General features: G+C 31.9%; 1 protein-coding gene across 1 annotated transcript in view; it reads left to right on the top strand.

Moving 5' to 3' along the window:
* LOC118197349 (histone lysine demethylase PHF8-like) overlaps positions 1 to 24,943 on the top strand; it is a 79,935-nt gene that overhangs the window by 33,163 nt on the left and 21,829 nt on the right. Inside the window, exons 11-15 of the mRNA XM_085812386.1 lie at positions 4,495 to 4,578; positions 6,702 to 6,809; positions 13,877 to 14,142; positions 19,637 to 19,821; positions 19,947 to 20,130. Coding sequence (XP_085668512.1) covers positions 4,495 to 4,578; positions 6,702 to 6,809; positions 13,877 to 14,142; positions 19,637 to 19,821; positions 19,947 to 20,130 — 827 coding nt within the window. The remainder of the gene's footprint in view (positions 1 to 4,494; positions 4,579 to 6,701; positions 6,810 to 13,876; positions 14,143 to 19,636; positions 19,822 to 19,946; positions 20,131 to 24,943) is intronic.

Here is a 24,943-nt window from a genome sequence, read left to right as displayed (position 1 = left end):
AATCTAATAAATAGTATAAGAAAATAAGAATATATATGTAGCAATTCTAACTTTTAATTTGCAGTATCTCCTAAAATCTTCTTTTTAATTTCATTATTATTCCTTCTATCCTAAAAATAGTAAATTGCTTTCAATAAATCTTTCTGAAATGCATAATTTCAAAATTGATCTTTATTAGTCTGATTCTTATGTAATGTAGTGTACTTGCATGTGGCAAAAATGAAAACCAAATCATTTATCCAATTGCAGAGTTGCCAACTCTCCCGATTTAGGCGGGAGACTCCTGATTTTCGACCGCTCTCCCGCCAACCCGATTTACAATATATTTCTTCCGACTTTTTCTTATTCTTAATATTTCTCACGATTTTTATGGAACTTGGCTTAATACTTCGTTATAGGAACAAAAAAAAAAAAAAAAAGTGATTTTGGACGTCTGAAAGCAACTGAATTTTCTCTAGATTATATCTAAAATGAAACCTTGCGAATCAGATGAGAATTTCTGCTTTGTGATTGACAGCATACGTATCCAGAAACGTCGTTCTCCAGTTGTCCAATGGGCATCGAGCTCCACTGCGTGTCATCTGGCATATATTAGCCAATGAGCACAAAGAAAGCTCAAGGCCGTTGACCGTTCTTTGGATGTTCTTTCGCTATTTCGTTCATCTTGTCCTGAGTTGTGTGAGTACACGTGCCTTTAGGAAATAGTTTTAGAAATTATCGTCTTTTGATATGTCTGCGAGAAAGGTGAAATACTCATGCACGTTTCAAAAATTGTACACAGTTGACTTTCCTTCCATTATTTCTTCAAGGAAATGTAATAAATTTGCGAGGTGTACCATCTGTCGGTGCGATTTTTCGATTTCGCTTGGTGGAAGGGCAGATGTTCTCAAACATGTGCGTACACAAAAACACAAGGACAACATGAGTTGTTTTGAAAAAACGAAAAATTAAATTTTTCTTCGGAAACAAAAGACCAAAAAGTGATTAATGCAGAATGCCTGTTCTCTGCCTTTTTACTGGAGCACAACCTGCCACTGAATGCATCGGATCACGCTGCAGCTTTATTTAGAAAAATGTTTCCCGATAGTGAAATCGCTAAGAAATACTCAAGTACAAGGACCAAAACAGGTGCAATTGTTAAAGAAATGGGTTTGAAAAATAAATCTTCAGTTAATGATTGCATTAAAACAGCTCCGTTCTGCCTCTCTACGGATGGAAGCAATAATACCAATTCAAAACTGTATCCAATTGTTGTTTCTTTTTTTTAATCCAGAGTCTTCAGAAATTGAGTGCAGTTTACTTTCTGTCCCCACTTTAGAAGGACATTCGACAGGCTTTAATATAGCACAGCTAATTATTAAAACTTTAAAATAAAATGCAGTCTCTCTGGATAATTGCTTAGCGCTTGGTGCCGATAATGCACCAGTAATGGTAGGCTTGAAAACTGGTGTTGCAGGCATCTTAAGAAAGGCAAATTCAGATTTGCAGATTATGAGGTGCACCTGTCACCTCTTAAATTTAGCAGCTGAAAAAGGGGCAGATTCTTTACCATTAAATGTGGATGAACACATTGTTGATATTTATTATTACCTTGAAAGGAGTTCTAAAAGAAAGGAAAAATTGAAACAGTTCCAACAGCTGCATAATACTGAAATGAGAAAAATTTTGATTTTTTGTAATTTCTGCATCATTCAGCAATTCAACTGGCAGTTCTCAAAATAATACTGCAAAATATAAGCGTAAAGCTGATACAAATTTCTCTCAAAATAATAATAATAAAAAAAAATTGCTCAACACACGAAACATTTTCCGATTACTGTAAGTTTATCTTGTGAAGAACGAATATTTATGTTTTTTTCTTCGGACCTTAACAAAGCTTTTTGCTTTTTTTTTTACAATTCATTTTGCCTTCATTCGATGTTCTGAACACAATTATACAAAGCAGAATTCCATTAATTCATGTTTTGCAATCAATGATTTATGATCTGTTTAAAGACATTTTATCTAAGTTTGTAAAACCAGTCTGTGTTTTGTCTTGTAATTCTATATGTGATGTGATTTATGGTGAAACAGAAAATCAGAAGGAAGATGAAGATTTGGTAATAAGAGCTGCAACTACAAAAGTAGTGGAAGAACTTTCAGAAGAAGACAAAAATAAGTTTTATCTTCATGTTAGAAGTTACTTCTGTTGAGTATGTGATTACACACTACATAAATTTCCAGTCAACGATGAAGTGATTTTGCATGCTAAAGTTCCTGATGTTTCTGCTCTAGCAAATGCATCTTTTTTTGATATAAAGTACTTTTTGAACAGATTTCCTGTGTTACTTCGTTTAGTCATGAAAGATGATGATATTGATGTTGCTACTGATATACTGCAGTCGAAATTTTGCAGTTTACAATTAGAAAACTTGGATGAAGTTATAAAATCAGCTAGGATTGACACCCAGTGGAGGTTAATTGGAAAATTGAAAGGTGCTGATGGAATTTTAAAATATAGTGAACTCTCTAGAATTATGTTGGCCATCTTGACAGTTCCCCATAGTAATGCAGTGTGAGAGGATTTTCAGTGTTGTTGCAAAAACGAGGACTAAATTTAGATCTAATATTAGTGATGACACATTAGAAAAACTTTTATTAGCAAAAGCAGGCCTACGTGGCAATTGCTATGAACAAAATTATGAAGTTTCTTTCTTAACGAGAGCAAAATCTGCCACTGTCCATAACATTTGTATGAAAACTGATTAAAATGCCCCCCCCCCTTTTTTTTTTTTTTTAACGATGAAAGTAATAAAAAATTTTTTTATGTCTAAGGTATTTTTGTTTTGCTTGCATTTAAGACTTAGTAACTATTTAAAGTTAATTCATTATTAAAAACTATATTTTTATCATTTAAAAAGTCTTTTTAACATTGTGAAAAATCTCCTGATTTTTGAGTGTCATAGGTTGGCAAGTATGCAATTGTAATAAAGCCAGTTCTTTTATTAAATCTATAGTTATAAAGAAATACTATGTTTCTCTATTGATAATTAAATTTTTAAAGGAGCCATTAGAATAAAAAAAACATTCTTAATCTAGCATCATAACATAATCTTATTCATCTAATTCCTGTCTCTGTCTGGTACCTTTCTTTTTTCCCAGTTCTGTTTTAAATGTGAATTGCTTTTTTCGTTATTGAATAAAAGATGCACATTTAATGCCGCTTTAGCTATATGTATGCTTATTTTAATACTTTGTCAGAAATAAAGAATTATATCAACCAATCATAATTGCAACCATATCATCATCTCCTATATTAGACCCAAAATTTTATCTCACACTCGTATATTATTTCTATTGTTAAAACAATAAGCTTAATATTGAAATTTAATATTAACATTTCTAAACGGAGAATTAGTATTTTAGTTTTGTACTTGTTTTAAGTCCGTAAAGATGTCATAATCTAGAAGTGAATTTGGACATTGTTTTCTTATAGGAAAATGATATTGAAGATCTAATTTAGGTCCTTTAAATATCTGTAAAGAAAAACAAATACTCTGTAGGGTGAGAACAATCTTACCTATTTGAGTGTAGTTAACTGGTTTTATCAATTTATTTGCATGAGTGAATGCCTATTGGGCAATAAAATTTATTGGGAGTTATGCAATGTGAAACATCTTTGAAAGTAGCATTTCTTTTGTACAGAAGAAAATTTTAAGATTAGCTTATTTTTATTGGTACTACTCCATTTAGGGGGGCTATTGGCGATAGTTAAATTATTTTTCGCCAAATAAAAAAATAAGTCAAAAATCTGAAAATCTAGATCCTAATCTTGAATTGTTAATTTATTCAGAAGGCATTATTTATTCCAGCATGCGGTTTTTTTTTTTTTTTTTTTTTTTTTTTTTTTTTTGAGTAGCCTGAAATATGTATAAAAATAAAATGTGTAGCAATATTAAATGCTTGTTTAACCCTCTGAGAGTTATGGACATAAAACTTCGTATCAAAGGATGGCTTTCTCATTTGTTATGCATAAAAATTTATGCCAGATCTTGATAAATTCGATTTCAGCTTGGATGTATATACAGAAAAAAGAAGTCCATGTACAAAGGGTCATTTTGAAATTGTGATCAAGAAAATACCTCTTATTCATGGCATTTTGGGGGACTTTGAAATTTCAGGGCAAAATCCATAATGCTCGGAGGGATAATAAAGTAACTTTTCTGCCATTTTAACTTGGTTTGCTTTTTAAAATATTTAAATCCCAGCTATTTTTCTTTTTCTTTTTTACTCATGTTATTATGTTTCGTTTTGACTTTGCAAAGTATTAAGTCTGAATCTAATAACTCGAGATTTTTAAAATTGTGGCTGTAGATAGAAGATTATTAATGCAATTTTGTACCCAAAAAATGTGTTCTTGATGTTATTTAGAATAATTTGCTGAAAAGTTAAGCATATATGAGAATTCTGTTTTTAATATCTTTATCACTTTCATTTTTTACTTTATATGTTTAGAATCATAAGCATGATGATGTACCACCTGGGATAAATGTAACTAAACTCATAAAAGACCTTCAACGAGAAGTCCGAATAGCAGAGGTAAGTTAACTTATTTAATTTAATTATTGCCTCATTAATTCAGTATGGAGTAATGTATAAGGTTCCTGATATTTTATGTTTATAATGCAAATATGATTAAGTGATTTAAGTAGTTTGCACTTTAAATAAATATTTTTATACATTTCATTTTTGATCTATAATATGTTATTTGATGCATTAAAAATGTATAGTAAAGTACAAAAAGGTGTACTCAGTAAAAATCTGCAAAAAATCAGAACTATGAGAATTTGTTTTTAATCAAAATAAATCATATCTGGGTATTACATATTCAGCCTAATAACTGATAACTTAACTAGAAGAGAAAAAAGAAGAATTATTAAGTTTGTAAAAGTTTTGAAGAACTTATTATTTTTTTTTTTTTTTTTTTTAATTCGTAACATCAAAAAAAAAAAAAAAAAAAAAAAAAATAATTCAACAAGTCAGAATTTCTAGTGAATTCTAAAAGTTTCAGTGTTTTGTAATTATTAATGAAAATAATATATTATCGGAAATGAGGTTTGTATTCTCAAGTGTTCGTCTGAAATTTCATTGGTAATGGTTAGAATAAAGAAACTCAACTTGTGTTATATTAATATACGAATATTTTTTTTTCTTTTGCGATAGTGTACAAGAGAAAAGTTGGTCTGTCCCTTCCCCAATTAAAATAAAGGTTTTAAGAACTTGAGTTTTATTGTTTTTTATGTTTTGTTTGTTATTCATTTGATCGTTAAGTGTGCACTTAAGAGTAAAAATTTTAATTGCATCAATTTCTTAATTCACAAACTAGAACAAAGTAAAATAATTAATTAAAATATTCTGGAAAGACAGAATAAAAACAATAATATCTAATATTGTTTCACTAAGCTTACAATACCTTATGAAGTGAAATAACTATTGACAGTTTTTTGTAATTTTAATGCATTTTTTTCTGATTAACTAAATATTTTTTGGTCTTTTCCATTTTGCCATTGCAGGCGTTAAAAGTCGCCAATGGTGGTACAAATGATACTGGTAATCTTTTATGCCTCATTTTCAAAACAAGTTGTAGCCATTTCATAGCAGATAGATTGTTTCTTTCAGTACTGGTGTACAATTACATAGAAATTTTACCAGGTAGTTCAATTTTATGCTCTAAAGTCATTCACGGTAATTAAGTCAATTAGGATGCAATCACACTGTTCACCCAAAGGCAAAAATATAGAAAAGGCAAAGTCAAGGGTTAAATTCATCAATTCTAATGAGAATACACCAGCGAAGTAAAGCATTGCGGTTTTACGTGATTTTTGAGTAAGCTAGTCGTACGACTTGAAATAATTCTTGCATTTATACTTGTATTCCAAATTAAGATTTGAAATGAATGTAGATTATTACTGAAAGAATTAGATTTTTGTAACATAGTTTACGTGAGATGAGATCACTTGGGGTCACGTGGTATGAAAAGGCGAATCAGGATGTTGTACGATGAAAGCATAGTAAATTCTTAAATTAATGTTTTTTTACAAATGTATTGTGTTTATTTATTGGCTTTTTACAAAATTTTAAATGATATTAAAATAACTAACATTTATCAACATTTTTATGTGTATACTGTATGTTGTCGTCAATAGAGTCTGCTTGGCAAGATTAGTGCCAGTGAAATGAAAAAGTACCTATTTTGTAAATATTAATTTTTTTAAATATGTAAATATTTTTCATATGAGGAGTTTTATAAAATTTAAATTATTTAGGCCATTGAATAATGAAAATTATAATTGGTAAATATTTAATTTTTCACAGTAACTCTAACAAAATAATGAAATTTGAAAAGTTTTGTATCTTTTGTTTCATACCATTGACTAAAAAATTCACTCGTAATTTGATGCCTTATTTCTGATCTACATTATATGTGAAGTTTAACAAAAAAAGGAGAAGTATCAGTTTTGTGGTCAAATTTAAAATATATATATGCTGTTTTCTGAAGCAAATTTATAATTCAAAACTATGGTAATTTTCGTTTTATGATTTTTCTCTGTGTGTGTGGGGGGGGGTTGGGGTTTATATACTTCTTTTAGTACATATTTATAAAACAACAAATACATATATAATTTTTATTGTTTTTGATATTTTAAACTTTGTGATTTTAGAAATATGCAAGTAGTAAAAATCCTGCATTAGCTGCTCGAAAGACTCCTCTGCGACAAAAGAGGCAAAAGGAAATAATTGCTAAGCCTATAAAAAGGACTATAAAGCAGGTAAATTATTTTAATTTTTTCAAATGTAATAATTAATTGTTATAAAACAAAATGAGTGATATGGGTAAAAATAAAATTAATGTACTTCTGTAATCAAAAGCCAGTTTTTTTTTTAAATTTAATATAATTTTTAACATTTTTCAACCTTGGTTTGAAAATTTCTGTCAATCAGAATTTGATTGCTATTAAACTATGTAGCTTTTTTTTTGAGGGGGGAGGAAGTAGTTAACCGCAAAGGCTTTAAAATGTAATGTTGTTTAAAAAGAATTAAGAAATTGAACATATAAAATATTTTTAACATTTTACTTTTATAAATAAATGAAATTTAATGAACTGGATAATAAAAGGTATATTTAACAATTAAATGACATAAATATTATATACAGTCAACTGCTGCAGATTAACTGAACTCTGTATTAAAAAAAAAAACAAAAAAAAATTTGTTTAATGCAGAATGCTGAAAATACTACAGTCACACAAACTGTGAATTTAAAACAAGTGCAGGAAATACATGACATTTAAAATCAAATTTTAATACGACATTGCTTTTATTAGTATTATACTGAAACAGCAAATAGTATGTTGTATGTGCTGCCAATGTATGTGTAATATAATTGATTTTTTAGACACCAATATTCCAGCTCTTTAGAAGCACAACTCCAGATAAGCAAGTCATCAGCAAAAAGGATAGAATCCATCCACTGTGCTAGAGTATTTGGTAAATCATTAATAAAAACATTAAAAAGAAATGGGCTGATGACTGTTCCCTGCTGAGTGTCAGTTTCAGTCTCTTTAAATCTAGAAATGTCACAACCATATTGAACTGCAGAAAAATGCTGTGGTAAGAAATTCATAATCCATAAAAACATCCTGCCGTTTATTCCCAAGTTTTGTAATTTCTGAATAGTTCATAGTCTCCATACTTTAATCATAAGCTGATTAAGTCCTTAAATGTTGCCGGGACATCAAATGATTGTCTAAGTGGCTTGACTAACAAAAGATATCTGTTGGACAGTGGAATGATAGTGTCTGAATCCAGCTTGCTTAGGAGATAAAAGGCTGTTACTCTCCAGAAACCAAGTTAATCTAGAGACTATCATCTTTTCCATAATCTTTGACAAAACACTAGTCAGTACAGTAGGTCAATACCTTATAATATTATCTGCAGGCTTATCCTTTTTCAAAATAGGGATAATAATGGTTTTATTCCATTTAATGGATACATAACAGTTTCAACTAAATGGAATAGATGGAACTAAATAAAAAATAATAAAATAAAATGATGGAACTTCAGATCCTATTTCTGCAAGTTTATCTACAATTTCGAAGAAAGAAATTAGGTAATTATGCATTTTTTTGTTCATGTTCATCTTTTTGTGGATAAGTTGCTTCATGAAGCTAACTTACGTAATAGGTACTTTAGGCGGATGAATTTCGTTCAGTTTCATCCATGCTTCATATGAAGTGTGACATTTTTTTAATATGCACTGCCTCTGATTTCATGCTCAGAGCAATAATTGTTAAAGCTTTTTGATTTTTTGAAACCCACTTGTCATACTGTTTTATATACAAAGTTACTGCTACAAGTTTTTGTCGTATGCAAAGTTACTCCAAGTTACTGTACAAGATTTTCAGTTTGAATATTCAGGCTCATTATTTTCATCAGTTACACACAATTTTTATAAAACCAAGAAAGAAAGAAGTAATATGTTTACCTTGTTTTACACCAAAAGACGGATAAGAACGAACTCGGTCTTCCAGGACAATCACTTTTATCTTTATCAGAATACTTTTGGATACTTTCTTCAACCATTTGCAAACAAAACTCCAAAAGCTTTATATTTGGTTTTGCTTTTTGTAAAGTACATATGCATTCCACAACGATTGATCTAAAAACTGCCTGAAAATTTTGATATAATACTTCCCCTGTTGCTTTCGGAGCATATGGTAGTAGGATATTTCTTGGTTGCATAAATCAACGCCCCCCCCATTGTATTATTATAGTCACAAACAACAACTGGTTTCATAACAGTCTTTTTAGATTTGCATGTCACCAAATTAGAGTTTGCATCATGAATAGTACTCATAAGGCAGACACTCTTGTCCTGCCACTTCAGGGCCATAACTTTACCTCTTTGGTAAGCAACAGTTTCACCCTTGGGGACTTTCTCTTTTGAAAAATTGACAGGGAGGCCTTTTTCTGTTTTTATTCACTGTCCTATAAGTGTCCGTCTTTTCTGTAGCTAAGATGTCTGCAAGCTGTGGAGACATATAAAAATTATCAATAGTGAACACAATAACCTTTTTCCAGGAATCGATCCATCAAGAGTAAAACAATTTTGATGGATACTGGATATTGGCCGTATTTCGGATTATACACTGTTCCATCACCTGTGTATATGACGAAATCTGAAATGTATCCACTTTCTACTTCACAAAGAACGAAACACTTCAAACCTTGCTCTTTTTTTGGCAATTTCCATTCGAGCCTGCCTTTGAAACACATCAAACTCTCATCTAAACTTAGCTTTTTCTTGGTATATAGACTTCTCGAAATTTGCATTGAAGATGTTCCACTAGTTCATCAATTTTATTCAGTTTTAGCCATGGTTGTCGGTCTGTATCAAATTCCTCATTATTAGTAAAATGAAGAACTTCATAAGCAATAAAAACCTATTCCTTCCAATTCTTTTTGCAAAAAATTGGTGTGGATAATATTTGGTGCTTAGACCAATAATGCTCTTGTTCTGGCTTCTTTACGACTCCTTGGAGTAACAAAACTGCAAAACATAGTTTTAGTTCTTCAACATTCGTGTCTGTCCATTTTTTCCAGCGTGATCCTTTTTTTACAAACTGTTTTATGGATATATTGTTCAGCGTATCTCTTGGTTTCTTGGACTATCATTTGTAATATTTGATCATCTAAAAAAAGTTTAAAATAATTCAATAACTTGCACTGTACCACGAAAAGGAACTGGACGAGGAGGAATATTCTTCATATCAATTTTGCACCAATGCCTAAAGCTTTGCAAGTTTATTGAATCATGATCAGAGTCATCGCTATTTGAAGAGCAGTCCGAAAAATCTATATCACTATCGCTATCAAAATTAAAATCGCTTTCAGAATCTGATGAGTCATCAGGAATATACTCATTGTCAATCGCTAAACGTTTTCTAGCAGCCATTTCTGTAAGAAAAAGTGAAGTTTGAGCGGTAATACCACGTGTCTTCAAATGCCGCAATTTAGTGAACAACTAACGACATCTGTTGGCCAAAACGTAAACTGAACATGTAATACTATGTATAATTTATTTCAGTGGTTAAACGTGGGGGAAACAGGATGTGCTCCCTAATAAAGGAATAAAAACAAATGCCCATGGAAGTCATGGGCATGTGTGCATTTTGTTACGTTTGAGTTGCTTGCGGAAATCGCGGGATGAGCAGCCAGAGGGTTAATGCATAGTCGTGATGGCAGAGTGGCAGGACGAGAAGATGTTGATACCAAGTTTCAGCTAATTACTGTCTTTATTCCTAGGCACATTAGAATAATTCTTTGTAGGCAGTATACTTTTTTATCATAAACAATTACAATAATTTCTTACATACACAGGTTAACAGGGACGACATCATTTTAAGAGGAACAAGCAGAGCAGCGGGAATATGTTAGCAGTGGCAAAGCTAGGAAAAAGAATGACACATAATACCGAGTGGTATTTATACCGAAGTAGATGCAGTTATAGAGACAAGCTATGATTGGTTAATTTTAATTTTAGTTACCTTTTTCAAGCTGTGTTATGGAAAGATCTCGAATTTGGGAGAACATATGAATTTAATGGGAGAGCACCAAATCTAGAATAGTTAATTTTGAGGTCGCCAATTATTTTTAAAGCAACTATCATATTTTGTTATATCTTACATATGACTGAAATACGAAATATTGTCTTGTGTTCTTCTTATTCAAAGCATTAAATGCCATCAAAAGTGATGTTGAAGTGCTATTAGTTTTGAAGTGCTATTAACTTTCAATTACAAAGGCAATATTTTTTCATTAAGTTTTAAAATAACTTTGCTTTTATAAGTAATTGTATTATTTTATGATTTATTGATAGTAATAATTTGCTTAAATTATTTTAAGATGAAAGTTAATAATTTAAAAATGTTATGATTTATTTATAATGTAGTTTCGTATATTTGAATTAAAAAAAATACTGAACTTGATAAAACTTAGGTAAAGAATTTTGAGGATTTTACTTACGGAAGGTTCCTAATACGATTAATATATTTGTTTGTATATTGTTTAAATGTCTCTGAATTTATATTTTTTAATGTTTGCAGTATTTTAAGAATTAAATTATTGTTTGAAAATTTTAAATTGTATGAATTTCTTTAATGTTTTTAAGATAAATGTTGAAGGCTCTCACCTAATGAAAAAATACATTTTTTAAAATCTAAGTATTGTTATTTTTTCATATAGTAGTGTGTGTTTTTAATCCTTTATACTGGAATGATAGAGCAGTTTAAAGGCCTATTGCCTCTATCCAAAGAATGGAGGTCTTTTATATCATAACTGCAAATTTGGCATTTCTTTTGGCCACTGGTGCAGAATGAATTAGAGAAAGTTGTGGGGTCTCCAGGTTTTCTAAAGAATAAGTCAATTTTAAATGTCTTGATAATTGTGAAAAGCATAATTTTAATAAATTATCTCAAATGATGCTATATGGAGTGAAAAGTTTGAAATTTGTTGTGTTTGTGAACAATGTATACAAAATTTTTATAATATCATTATGGAGATTCTAAAAAGTAAATTATGGTAATTTTAATTCGAAATTTTTTTTTTCCTTCCTTCTTTATTGTAGGGTAATATTTAATTATATTTTGCTGACATTTAAGAGACTTTAACTTGATTGGATAAGTTATTTGTCTTAAATTTCTGTCTTAATTTTGTATAATGTTGTATTTTTATTAATTAATATGAAAGATTTTTTAAAGAAAAACAGAAAAAGTTTGACAATTGTACAATGCTAAAAACCAATTACCTTTTTCTAAGGAATGAAGATTTTTTTTATATACTGTACTTAAGCGTCCCCCAACCATTAGCAAGTTAGTAAGCGATTTTGTTGGAGAGGACATGTCTACTATAAATAACTAATAACTGCGTAGTCTCCTTCTTTTTTGCCTGCCTGCTGGCAGCGTGTTGTTCAGCCTCTGCTAGCTATTCGCCATTATTTAAAATGTAATTGCATATCTAAATTTATGGGGCACATTTAGAACCCCAAATCTTTTACCAGTTATAAAAATTTGTGTTAAGAAATTCGTCATTCAGAAATAAATTATTTTTAACTGTCAAGCTGATTGTGCTTCTTCTAAAATTCCATTCGATCGTTCACTACACCATAATGTTCAGTCATCTACGCAGCAGGTTTTTTAGCCATGACTAGAACATGATTGTTTCATCTCTCACCAAAAGCAAATATTACATATATATATAGTGTGTGTGTGTGTGTGTGTTATGTTCTTTTATAAGGCATAATTTAAGCTGTTTATGGTAACAGTGGCAAGTGGACACAATTCCAATAGTTAATTTTGACAGTCTATTTTATCATCTTATATTTGTGCACATAATTTTTTTATGTTCTGTTTTGTTCTAATCATTTTCATGCCCATGGTGATCATGCAAATTTCTGATAGTCCTTCCTGGAATTGCAGTTTTGATAGTTAGCTTGCGTAAAACTTCCATACATTAAAAAAAATTTAGTTTATTTAATGAAAGTGATTTATACAGGCATTAAATTTTGTATCCTTATATATACATTCTTTATTGATTGATTTTTATTATTTATTCACTTCTCTCATTTTTTCCAGCATGTAGGAAAGTGTAGCAAAATTAAATGAGCTTTGAAATCTTGATTAAAAAAAAAAAAAATTATCTGAATAAATAGCATCTTTGATGATGAATGGTATCTCGAGTTACCAACATATAAACAGGCTACAAATAATTTCAAAGGTGTTTTGTGGTAACTTGACATAGAAGTAACAATCAGGGACTTCTGGAAACATCATCGGAATATGTTCCTTTGCTTGACTCTCTGTAACAAACCAAGGCAGCAAATGGTTTATAGGACCAAATTTTTCGTCGGGAGAAAATATATTTAAACTTTGTTGCAGGCAAAGGACTTAAAGGGCTTTGCCACTGAGGATTTTTTGTTATTGATGATATTGTGTCTCTAAATAAAATGATTGGCTTACATGTTAGCAATAAAGAGGTGAAGAGGTTTAAAGAAGGATTATAAAAATAGGTTCAACAAAAAAGAACTGAAGCAACAACAAAAGGCATCTGTGGAAGAAGTTTCTTCAGGGGAAGGAGGAGCGAAGAAAGATAAATCCAGTCCCTTGATTCCCAAATTTTGTTTAAAAAGATGCAAAGTTTTATGTGGTGAATTTACCCTGATGAAGGAGTAGCAAGCTAAAACAAAGCATTTTGAATGACAGTGCCATGTTTTACCTTAGAAACATTTTTAAATGAAAATAACAAATCATATTGGTCAGATTTGTATTCAAAGTATAGTTGAATGATGCTAAAGGAGGGGGGGAAAAGGTTAGGGGAAATAAAAGCATAAAGGAAGGTGCTCCAGAAAGACAGTTACCAAATGTTTTTATAGAAGGGGATAACTCATCCAAACAATAACATCTCTACATTTTCTCTTTCTCATTACTTCGCTCTCATGTCATGCATGCTTCTTAGTGTGGATACAGTTTAAGATTTATGTCCATTGTTTTTATTTTGAACTTGTACTGTTGTAAAATTTAACTAAACAATCATATATGCGGTGAACCAATGTTTCACTGTAATTCTAATATTACTTTGCTTTTTAATATGTGTTTAAAATTCTGTTTTTAATGCCCCCCCCTTTTTTTTTTTGTCTTTAAAAGTGAGTTTTAAAGTAATATTTTATTTTCATATTAATATATATTTTAATTTCATATTGATATGAAATTAATTCATTTTATCATAAAAATAAAGTAGAAATATTTGAATAAAATTTTTATAATGAAAATTGTTATTTCAGGCTCCCACAGAATCAGAAAAGAATTTAAATTTAGTTTCTAAATTTTCTCTCAAGCCCAAACTGTTGTCAAACTCTGATCCTTTTTATGGTAACTTCAATTTTCAATCTCAGAGCTCTGACATAAAGTTTCATCTACAAGATTCTAAAATGATGTTAGATCAAATGAATATGGGCTTAAATCCTTCCCTTTTTGTTGATTCTCAACTGAAAGATGGACTTGTACCTCATAGAAATAGCTCTGTCCCTTTTGGCATTGCTAATGCATGGTAAGATATTTTCTTATTTCAAAGTGTTTTTTTTTTTTTTTTTTTTTTTTTTTTTTTTTTTTTTACTGATGTTTTAAATAATTTTAAAAATTTAATTTTTTCTGAGCTGTCAATAATTAGCTTGATTTAAAAATATCCATTTGTGCAAAAAATAACATACAGGACCATTTTTTCCAAAATATAAAACTTTTATGAAAGTCAGTAGGAGGGATATGAAATTTATTAGCAATTTAACCTTTCATCATTTTAGAACTTATAATTATGGTATTCATTGAGTGGTTGTATTGATTTAGGGAAATTACATTTTATTTAAAATAAATTGTGTCCATGAGCATGATTAATATGAAAGTTGTTCAAAATAATAAGAAAACTTAAAAATATAAAGATTGTAATATGGTTAAGTTCAGAAGTTGTCCAAAATAATGGAAACACTTAAAAGTATGAAGAATTGTGCATATAATAAATTTATTAATTATGTTTCATATAACAATAAAACAAAAATGTATTTCTTATAAATATAGAAACATAATAAATGAATATACATATAAAAATAAATAAAATTCTCAGTATGTTTACATTTCAGATCATTCAGTCTCTTCTATATTTCCAATTTTCTGCCTTTTTATCAAGAAAGTATCTAATGTAATTTGCGTTTTCCTTTAGCGCTCTGTAAGAAATTGGTTGTAAGCGGATAAGGCATCCATAACACCCCGTCTTGCCTTTGAACTCCTGTCAGAATTTCTTTTATAGTGATCAAACTGGTTTTTAGAAACGCTTTTGAAAGTTCTTTTAGCTCTTCTTCAGAATCACTACTTTCAATATTTTTGTATTCTTGTTACGCTAATTCCTTGAGTTCATCATTAGAAAGAATTGCTGCTGTTTCTTGCACTATTTCTTCGACATCTTCCACATTTACCTCATCTAAATCAGTTTGTTTCGCTAATTCCACTATTTCATTCACATCGACAGAGTGTCCAGTGTCACCTCCCTTGCTTAGATCTGCCCAAATGTTCTTCCACACCCCTTTCAAACATTTTTCTGTTACCTCATTCCAAGAAAGGTTATGTTTTTACAGTATTCATGATATTGTAGTCCATATCAGGACTACTCTCTTTTTGATCGTAAGAGTCCAAAACTCTTTTACTGATTGTTTCTCTTCTCTGTCTGTTTTTTCAAACGTCTGTCTAAATGTTTGCCGCAGGTAATAAGCCTTAAAATTTGATATAACACCTTGATCCATTGGTTGGATTAAGGCAGTTGTGTTAGGCAGCAAGAAAACCACTTTGATTGGAATGGTTGTTATTAAGTCAGATAAATTCATTGGATAACATGGAGCAAGTAGTGCTCTTGATTCAAGTTTTTTAATTTCGCAATAACGTTTAACAGACAGGCAAAAATATTGATGATATATGAATATTTTATCATCAATATTTTTGCCAATATTATAAAAATATTGATGATATATGAAATGATAAAAATGCGTTTGTATAACACCACAGAAAGAAGAAACACAAATAAACTGCTTCAGATATCGGGAAGCCTAACCAAAGAATATGCAATGTTAAGAAGGAAAACATTGCTTCCCTCTATGTTGGCTCCTTCCCAACGAAGAGGGAAACAGCTGCGCGTGTGCAAAATATCTGTTGGCAAAGCTAGAAGCCGGCGTCGAAGTAAAGAAAATATAATATTAAGAAGGAAAACTTCTCCGCAGCAGGAGTAGCTCTTTCCCAACATAGAGGAAAACAGCTGCGCATGTACAAAATATCTGTCGCCAAAGCTCGAAGCCATCGTCGAAGTTTGAAGGCTACGTTTATCAAGAGTTCATAAAACAAATATCATTTTTAATTTCTTTAAACTTTAAAGGAAAAGAAAATATTTTTTTTTGCTCAAGTAAATTAAATAATAAATTAGTTATTTTGAGCAAAAAAGTTCAAAAATCCGAATTTAAATTATCCCGAAATGTCAAAGAAGAAACGTTTTTGTCGGAGGTTGTTTCTTCTTAACACGTGTTCCTCAATTTTCTGTATGCATGGTGGAGGGGTAAATTTTCGCCGGCAGGTTCCATCACCAAATCCCTTGGCGAATTTTCACTCCTCTTTCCAGCGGCGTAATAGCAAACTGGTTTACGGAATCTTTCCTTCTTTGGTCTAACATTGCATGCAATTTCGGGGAATTCCACAATTCAAATAAAAGAGCGTTAAAATGAAACAGAGCTAAACAAAACAGTGTTAAGCAGGGTCTCACTGTACAGACATGTAGGCTCTAAATGATGATAATAAGTATTCTGCCATTCTTTTATTTGAAACTGCTTCACATTTTTAGAACATGCTTGAAGATAAAAAAGGACATTGTATTATCGAAGTGAGAATGTGGTGATTCAATGCTATTATGTCTAGTGATTGTGCATTCCAGGGAAGATCTGTAATTTCACATTCATGTTCTTAAAACTATAACTGAACAATCTGATTTTAGTCGATGGAAGCATTTTCATCTTGAGAGATGCAGTTAATCTGTAGAAATCAGAGTATCTGCACCATTGAGTAGACATGATCACTTAAAATGTTTATGTCATCAGCAATATTTATTCTTTCTTATAATGTAATAATTAGATCAGTTGAAAATCATGATATAACATGATCATCAGATTTTATTGTTAGAAATAGACACTGTGGATTGTAAGCTTTTCTTAAGGTGGGAAATAGTGTGAAAGTTGATTGACTTATCTGAAAACAGGATTGTTTGTTTCCTTTGATCTGCATTTCACATTTTATATTCGTAACCCATTTAATATTCCTATTTGAGATAGAAGCTCTGCTGAGAATATTATGCTTTTGTAGTTCCCCTTGTACTCTTCATGTTAAAACTGAGTTCTATAAATGCATATTTAGTACAGCAGTCACTTTTGATTTTCTGAGTGATTTTGACATCGCAATCCTACTACATATCCTTCTAGCCTTCTCGATAAATTTCATTTTAATCTCCCTATTATGACTCGCAACACATCATATTTTTCTGAGAATATTGTATGAAATCGTGATTTTGGACACTGCACATCTTGATTATCCTCAATGATTTTACAATTGAGATTACAAATGTGCCACTGAGCCAGATGCTGATATTTTGATCTATTTGGAGCTCAATAAATTCCCTTCACAATGAATAAATTTTTATAAACTGCAATTAATATTTACAACTTTTTCTGCTTGTAAAATAATCATACAAAGAAGTAATGGCTATGTTTGCTAGTTAATCGAGATGAATAAAATTAAATTTTTTAAGCCTAATGTTTCCATTATCTTAGACAATTTTATACATGGTGTATTAGATCATGCAATCTACCACTTTTATTCATTTTTAGCACTAAAATTAGGTAATTAGTTCAATATTAATTTTATTCATTTTTTAGCTCTAAATTAGGTAGCACTAAAATTGGCTGTTCTGTTAATCATTTTTCTCTTCCTAACATTTTATTGCTAATAGCGTTTTAGTGGCGCCATCTAATAACTAAATAAAAGCAGTATATCGCATACTACATAATTACCAATATTTATAAGTTATATTAATAACTGTTCCAGACATGATGTTTTGTATATGTGTCTGTTAATACAAAATAGGGATAAAATATTAATATAAGTCCAAGATGATAGCTTCAAGCCTCATTACAGTAGAAGTATATGGAGAGCGTTTTTTAAAATGCTGATTAAAGGCCAGTTTACATCTGTCAAAGCTGCTCATAGCGAGCCGCTCGTCCGGGCGTTTCGAACCGAGTGAATGGACCTGTACTCTGATAGATTGTTTACACCAATCAGAGTGGACTGACAACTCGCCACCGTTTGTTTACGAAATGGATACCGACGTCGCAGCTGCAGGAAAGAATATGCATTGAACATACATATATGTTCTTAGGCTGCAGTGCTTAAAGTCTGCGAAGCAGTTTCAAAAGAATTAATTTCTGCTCTTGGGAGGGAAAAAAAAAAAAAAAGAAGAAGAAAAAAATGGGTACGTCATTGGGTAGCTTGCCGCGATGAATTAGGTGTATCAAATGAACTATTAAATGAATTTCGGACTAGAATGTCCAAAGTTACAAAAACGTTATTGCATATCAGATACAAGAATTTAAAAGAAACTCAGTTTGAGAGAAGTTATTTAGTCAACTGTGGTTACTGAAAGTCAAATTAACAAAGTTTTTCTACTATATACAATATACAACTGTTTATTTACAACTAATTAATCATTTACAAAATAATGTAAAAGTAATAATGTGTTTTATTATTTATTAATAGAAAGAATATATTTATTCATACAGAATCAGTAGCTCTCTGTGCATGAATTAATTATGCAGAGTTCTGACTGGAACTGTGTTATTTCTAGAGAAGAATGCAAAATTAACACATGGAATATTTATTCAAAGCTACCATTAACACGACAGAAGTAAACTGTATGACATCTACCTAATTATTCAGAAAATCTTAAATAAATAAGAAGTACCAAAAAACTTGGGAGCATTACATATATTTACTACAGGTAAAAGAATATATATATTATGACATAGTTCCAAGAGGAAGATATTTATCGCAAATTGTTACTTTTGGATCCTACTGAAATTGTGTTTCTGGACAACACACAAAGTGATATCAACAAAATTAATAATGGGTAAATATAGTGATTATACTTTACTTTTAAAATGCTAAAACGGATAGTTTAAGGAGATTAGAATTCATCTAGCATAATTTGTATAAACCTTAATACACCTTCAGTACTTGCACTCACACATCCAAGCTGAACATGTTTCACATCCAAGCTGAATTGTAACGAATTATAGCCCAGAATCTTTTTATACAAAGCAAGAAATTTAAATATCCCCAATAAAACAGATCTACATATCTTTTTCAAATTTTTTTTTTATTTTTATAGTTTATCACATATTTATTGCATCCTCATGCTTGTAGAAAAATGAATATAAGCTCACATAATTATAGAAGTAAAACACTTCATAAGATGCGTATGCATTAAAAAATGCCATGGTTTGGCTATCGCTTAATCTCGGATTATAGAAGTCACTGTCACGACGTCCCTGCGAACGCTGCTCAGAGTAACTGCCCGGAGAGATTTTTCAACAGGTTCAAAGTAGAAACGGAAGCGCTGACTCATCTCCCCTACGTTTGTACTCCGTCGAAGCGAGCGTTTACATTGTCAAAGTAATCGTAAGGAGCGACTCGCTCCGAGCCGCTCTGACAGGTGTAAACTGACCTTAACTGTTCACCTTTTGTATGATATGCATTTCTGTGATAATAGTTCTTTCATTAATTATGAAGAAATTATTGCTTGCTTTAATCTTGTGTATAATGTTGCTTCATATAAATAACATTTTAAAACGGATAAATTAAAAAAAGTTACCCAGTAAGAAATTTTGTTTTAAATTGAAATACCTATATTTACCTTAGTTTAATAATTTGGCAACTTTAGTTAAATAAATTTATATTTTGCAATATAGTAAAGAAGAGGATGTTCCTGTCAAAAAGGAGTCTGTGTATGACTTTGTCGATTCAGATGATGACAACTTAGTTGTTGATGAAAATCCAACTAACAGCAAAAAACAAAGAGTAGAATATAAAAAGCAAGTTATTTCCCAAGAAGCATCAGAAATGCAACCCGGGGCTCTTAGGCTTCGCTTATCCTGTACGTATTTTGTTTCTATTTTTAGACTATAGCAGTCTATTAATATTTTGACACTTATATTTTTTATATTATTGTAGTATTAAGCCCTAAAAATGTGATATGCACTCTTCTCCTGTATTTTGTAGTCAATGGAAAACCTGTAGAAGGCAGTTTCAACTCAGTTTCAAGTGGTTTATTGTCACCACCACCACCACAAGATGATAGTAATGCAGAAGTACCAAAAAATGCCACTATAGATGATCTTCTTGTTGCAACTGGCCTAGCTGTTGAGACAGAAAGCAGTGTTAGTCTAGATGAGGATGTGTTAACGTAAGTTGAAATTTTCCTTTTATGCATTATTGTAATAACCAACTACTTCTGACTGATTTTGCTTAACAATATACATAATACAAAACTGCCATAAAAATAAGATGTTACGAATTTGTTATAAGTAAAGATTTTTGTGAAAAAGGTCTTTATATTATCAGGTTCAATGTTTCTTCTAACCTTCTTCGGAAACATACAATGACCTGACTAGAACAGAGAGCTTACTAAAGCTATGTTCACTAATTGTAGTAAGTAGACAGGATACAGACGAAGGGTATACAAAACCCTTTATTTTTTTCTTTATATACAATGACTTCCGTACTTCGGAATACAATGACCCTCCACTCGGGGTCTAACTTAAAAGATATCAAAATAAAACTAAACTCTAATTTAACTTTAGAATAGGATTGGCCTTATAATAACAGGAAGCATATGTAGCACAGAGACTGTGAACACTACAATACGTTTAATTTATCAAGAGGATTAAAACCTCTGGCCTGGAAGGCAAAGTAGCAACTGCGTAACTTCTAAGGTAAGCGGCCTGCTTCGAACTCACGGCTTCCTCTCTTCTGCTTGGCAAAAAGGCCACACTTAAATACTTGGCGTTCGCCAGACAACTTTGCATAAACTCCTTCACGCTTATAATTCTGGCCGGAAGTAGAAAATAAGAAGTGATAGTAAAGATTTAAAATAAAATAAACGTTAGTAAAACTTAAGATCCTTACATACTTCCCGGCAGAGTTAATTAGTTTGAAACTGAGGTCTAAAACGACCTTGTTGAAAACTTTTAGCTCTAGAAACTAACGCGAGGCCAACCTTTTACAATCATAACTTAGCTAGAAACTAGAAAATTTTAAAAGAAAGAAATTTGTTACAATAGCAGCTCCCGGAATATACAACAATCTTTTTTCTTTTTCATCTGTACTGCATCAAAACAGGAGCTTTATTCAATTCTGGTTCCTTCCAGAGATCTGGAAGGAAAACTAGTTTAATGAAATGTTACAGAATGACATTGCAAATAACATATAGAATATACTTTTCTTAACATTCTTATTTCATTCATGACTATTTTAATTATCTCTCCCCGTGCTCTCTGACATGTGTTGTAAAAACACCAAACACGAATGTGTTTCTGTCTATGTGTTCAACACTTCCTCCTACAATCAAAACACTAACGTGTTAAAATTCAACATACGAGACCTCTTAACACACCCTAATTTCAACTCTAGACCCTGAGGTACTATTCTGAAAGTGGCTAACTCTAAAGTGTAGCGTCAGAGAGCCTAACTACATCATTCAACCTTTAACACATATTCACCATGATTTAATCTTTACAGTCACACGAATAACAAATTTTTTAACATTACTTTCACTTTTACCATATCACGGTATTTCTAAACATTCAAAATAACAGTTCACATGTATACAAGAACATATCAAGATGCCGTTAATTTTACACATTTGAAAACATACATTAGTAGTACATTGTTAACTTCTATTCTTTTCAAAGCAAGTGCCAATTCTTTCTACATTGAAATAATACTACATTTCAAAAAGTCTTTCAGACTAAAACTTCTTTCTTGCTAGAATGTTTTAAATAAAATTTATACAATAACTTTTTACAATATTTAAGTCTTTACACAACGCTATTATACATCAACTTTAGTTTTACGCGCGAGTAATTGAAAAACATAATAAGAAAATCGGTCACAACTCATTTCTCGCCCTTTTGGCGATAAAGGTAGACCTCGCATGAGGTAAAACTTCTTGAAATCTGCCACTTGCAGTAAGAATGAAAGATTAACTTAAGTTTGTAAAGTAACATAAAATTTTACTTATCTTTGTAATATTCAGACATCCTTTTCTGGGCCCAGTCTTTAAAGGTGCTGCAGACCGTAGCTTGGTTGATCCTCCTTCTTGTACGGGCTCGCCCTTCAGTGCTTTCCTCTGGAAGCTTCCGTTTTTCACCACTACGGCCACCCTTGAACATCTTCCTTCTGTCCTCTGCTTGTGGTCTTGGCCGTTTGAAGGCAGCTGGTCTTGGTGGAACCGGGAAACTTCTGTCGTGATCCTGCTTGGACCTCGTTGTTGGCCGTTCAAATTTTTCTTGTACTTTTTCCTCCGCCGCTGATGGCCCTTCCGCAGTTCGGCGACTTTTGCTGCGGAGAGTTCTGTCGGATGAGTCAATCTTCCGTTTCACAGCCGGGTTATAGTTGCCGTCCTTTCTCCCGGTCTTTTCCACATACGTCGTCCTTCTCCCTTCTTCATTCTGGGGGTGTTCGTGAACTCTGTTTTTTGGACGGTGGAACGGCTTCTTTTTCTTTGTACCTTCAATTTTTCCGCGGGGCAATTTTCTTTTCACTTGCTTCTGTCTCTCATTGGCTTGCCCTTGTACTTGTCGTTTTCCCACCTCTGGAACTTGTACCTGCGGTGTCTGCCGTACCGGATCCTGCAAAAGATCTGAAAAGATTTGCATTTTATTACGATCGAAGTAGGGCTTGATTTGATCCATATTTGCGGAACAGGTTTCACCATTTCTTGCCTTTAACACTACAACAGTGTGAGTTATTTTTTCTATAACATATGGTCCTTCAAAGCGTGGAAAAAATTTGGCAGTTTTATCTTCTGGTGCTGAAGAAAGTGAATGCTTAATTTTTAGTACTTCATCCCCTACTTTATAAGTTACTCCCCGTCGTTTCAAGTCATAATACAATTTTTGTTTTCTTTGTGCTACTTCCGTATTCTTTTTTGCTTCTTTTATTAGTTTTTCTATATCACCCATTTTAAATTCTGGGGCTCTTTGTTGCACATAAAATAGTTTATCTAACGGTGTTATAACCTTTCTGCCTAGAAATAACTCAGCAGGAGTTTTGCCCGTTGTATCATGTTTTGCGGTCCTAAGGGCGAAAGCAAATTCATTGACATAGTTATCCCAGCTTTTATGAAAATTTTTAACATAACTACGGATAATTTTCACTCTATTTCTGTTGACCCGTTCCGCTATATTTGATTGCGGCCGATACGGGACCATTTTTAAATGACGTATGCCCAGTTTTTGGCACATGTCTTCAAATATATTACTTACAAATTGAGGACCATTATCCGATATAACTTTTAGGGGCGCCTCGTATTTTAAAATATATTTATTTAAAATAGAATCGGTAACTAATTTCACGGAGGCTCGTTTTAAGGGAACAATTTCGGTCCATTTACTAAAATGATCAACTATAACAAGGAGATAGCGACTTTTGTTTAACTGACTTTTTGGGAAAGGGCCCAATAAATCGATGCCAATTATTTCATTTGGAAATTCGGATTTAATACTATTTAGAAACCCGGCCGGGCGGAAATTAATATAATTAACGGCTTGACATGTTGGGCAGGACTGGACATACGCCCTTGTTAACTTTTGCTGTTCAGGAAAGTAGACTGCCTCGCGTACGCGTTGAGTAGTTTTTCGAATACCAGCATGAGAAGCTAAAGGGCTGTCATGGAGTTCTTGCAGGATATTTAATCTAAGACTAGCTGGGATAACAGGTCGAAATTCGTTGTTGGAATTCGTAGTTTTTGTATAAAATAATAGACCATCTATTAGTTCGTAATGGGCCGCCCTATTTCTTATCGCCACAATATCTTGGTGGCTAAAATTTTCAGGATCCTTCAGATACTCATAAATACTTCCAAACTCAGGATCCTTACCCAGTTCGGTTATTACAGTTTCTCGGGAATTTATTGTACACGCTGTCAGCATTGCAACTTTTACGGTATTACCCTGTTCGTCTAATTTAATTCGTGATAGGGCATCTGCTACGATATTTTCCTTTCCGGGGGTATGCTTGATTACCAGATTATATTCTTGCAGCTTGAGTGCCCATCTTATTAACCTTGGGGATAAATTTTTCCCAGAGTACAATCTAGTTACCGCCGCATGATCAGAATATACTGTTATCGGCGCCTTTCCAAAATAGACTCGGAACTTTTGCACTGCTAACAGAACTGCAAGTGCCTCTCTCTCGGTCGCGGAATAGTTTCTTTGTGTTTGATTTAAAGTTCGGCTAAAAAATGCCACTGGCTGCTGATTTTGCGAAAGTACCGCTCCTACCGCATAATCCGAAGCATCCGCTGAAATTTCTAAATTTTCATCCTTTTCAGGAAATTTCAACACAGGGGCTTGCGTTAATGCTTGTTTTAATTTTTCGAAAGCACTATTGGCTTCGGCCGTCCACGAGAATCTTGCCTTTTTCCTTTTTAATTTTAACAAAGGCTCAGTGATAGCCGCAAAATCTTTTATAAAGGACCTATAATATGAACAAAGTCCTAGAAAAGAAGAGAGCTTCTTTGCCGTGTTTGGAGTCGGATACTTTTGTACAGCGATTATTTTTGATTCATCTGTCTCGATCCCTTTTTGCGATATTTTGTAACCTAAATATTTTAATTCAGGGGCTGCAAATTTGCATTTTTCGACATTAACTTTTAGACCGGCCTCATTTAATAAAGAAAACACCTGTCTTAAATCCTGTACATGTTGGTCTAGATTATCACTAGTAATAATGATATCGTCTAAATAGATAAATGTGGACTTTCCGAGAACAGGTCTTAACACAATGTCCATGCATCGCTGAAATGTTGCTGGGGCGCCTGAAAGGCCAAACGGCATTCGCAAAAATGCATAAGTGCCAGACTTGGTTATAAAAGCAGTCTTAGGCACGTCCTCAGGCCTGATCCCTATTTGAAAATAACCATTCGTTAAGTCTAAAGTTGTCATAAATTTGGTTGATTTTATGTTCCTTAAAATTTCTTCTATAATCGGTAACGG

The sequence above is a fragment of the Stegodyphus dumicola genome, chromosome 1 (genome assembly GCF_044657685.1).
Source record: "Stegodyphus dumicola isolate Sdum_Otavi_A_Nest chromosome 1, ASM4465768v1".
NCBI lineage: Eukaryota > Metazoa > Arthropoda > Arachnida > Araneae > Eresidae > Stegodyphus > Stegodyphus dumicola.
This window is presented reverse-complemented; position numbering and strand designations above follow the sequence as displayed.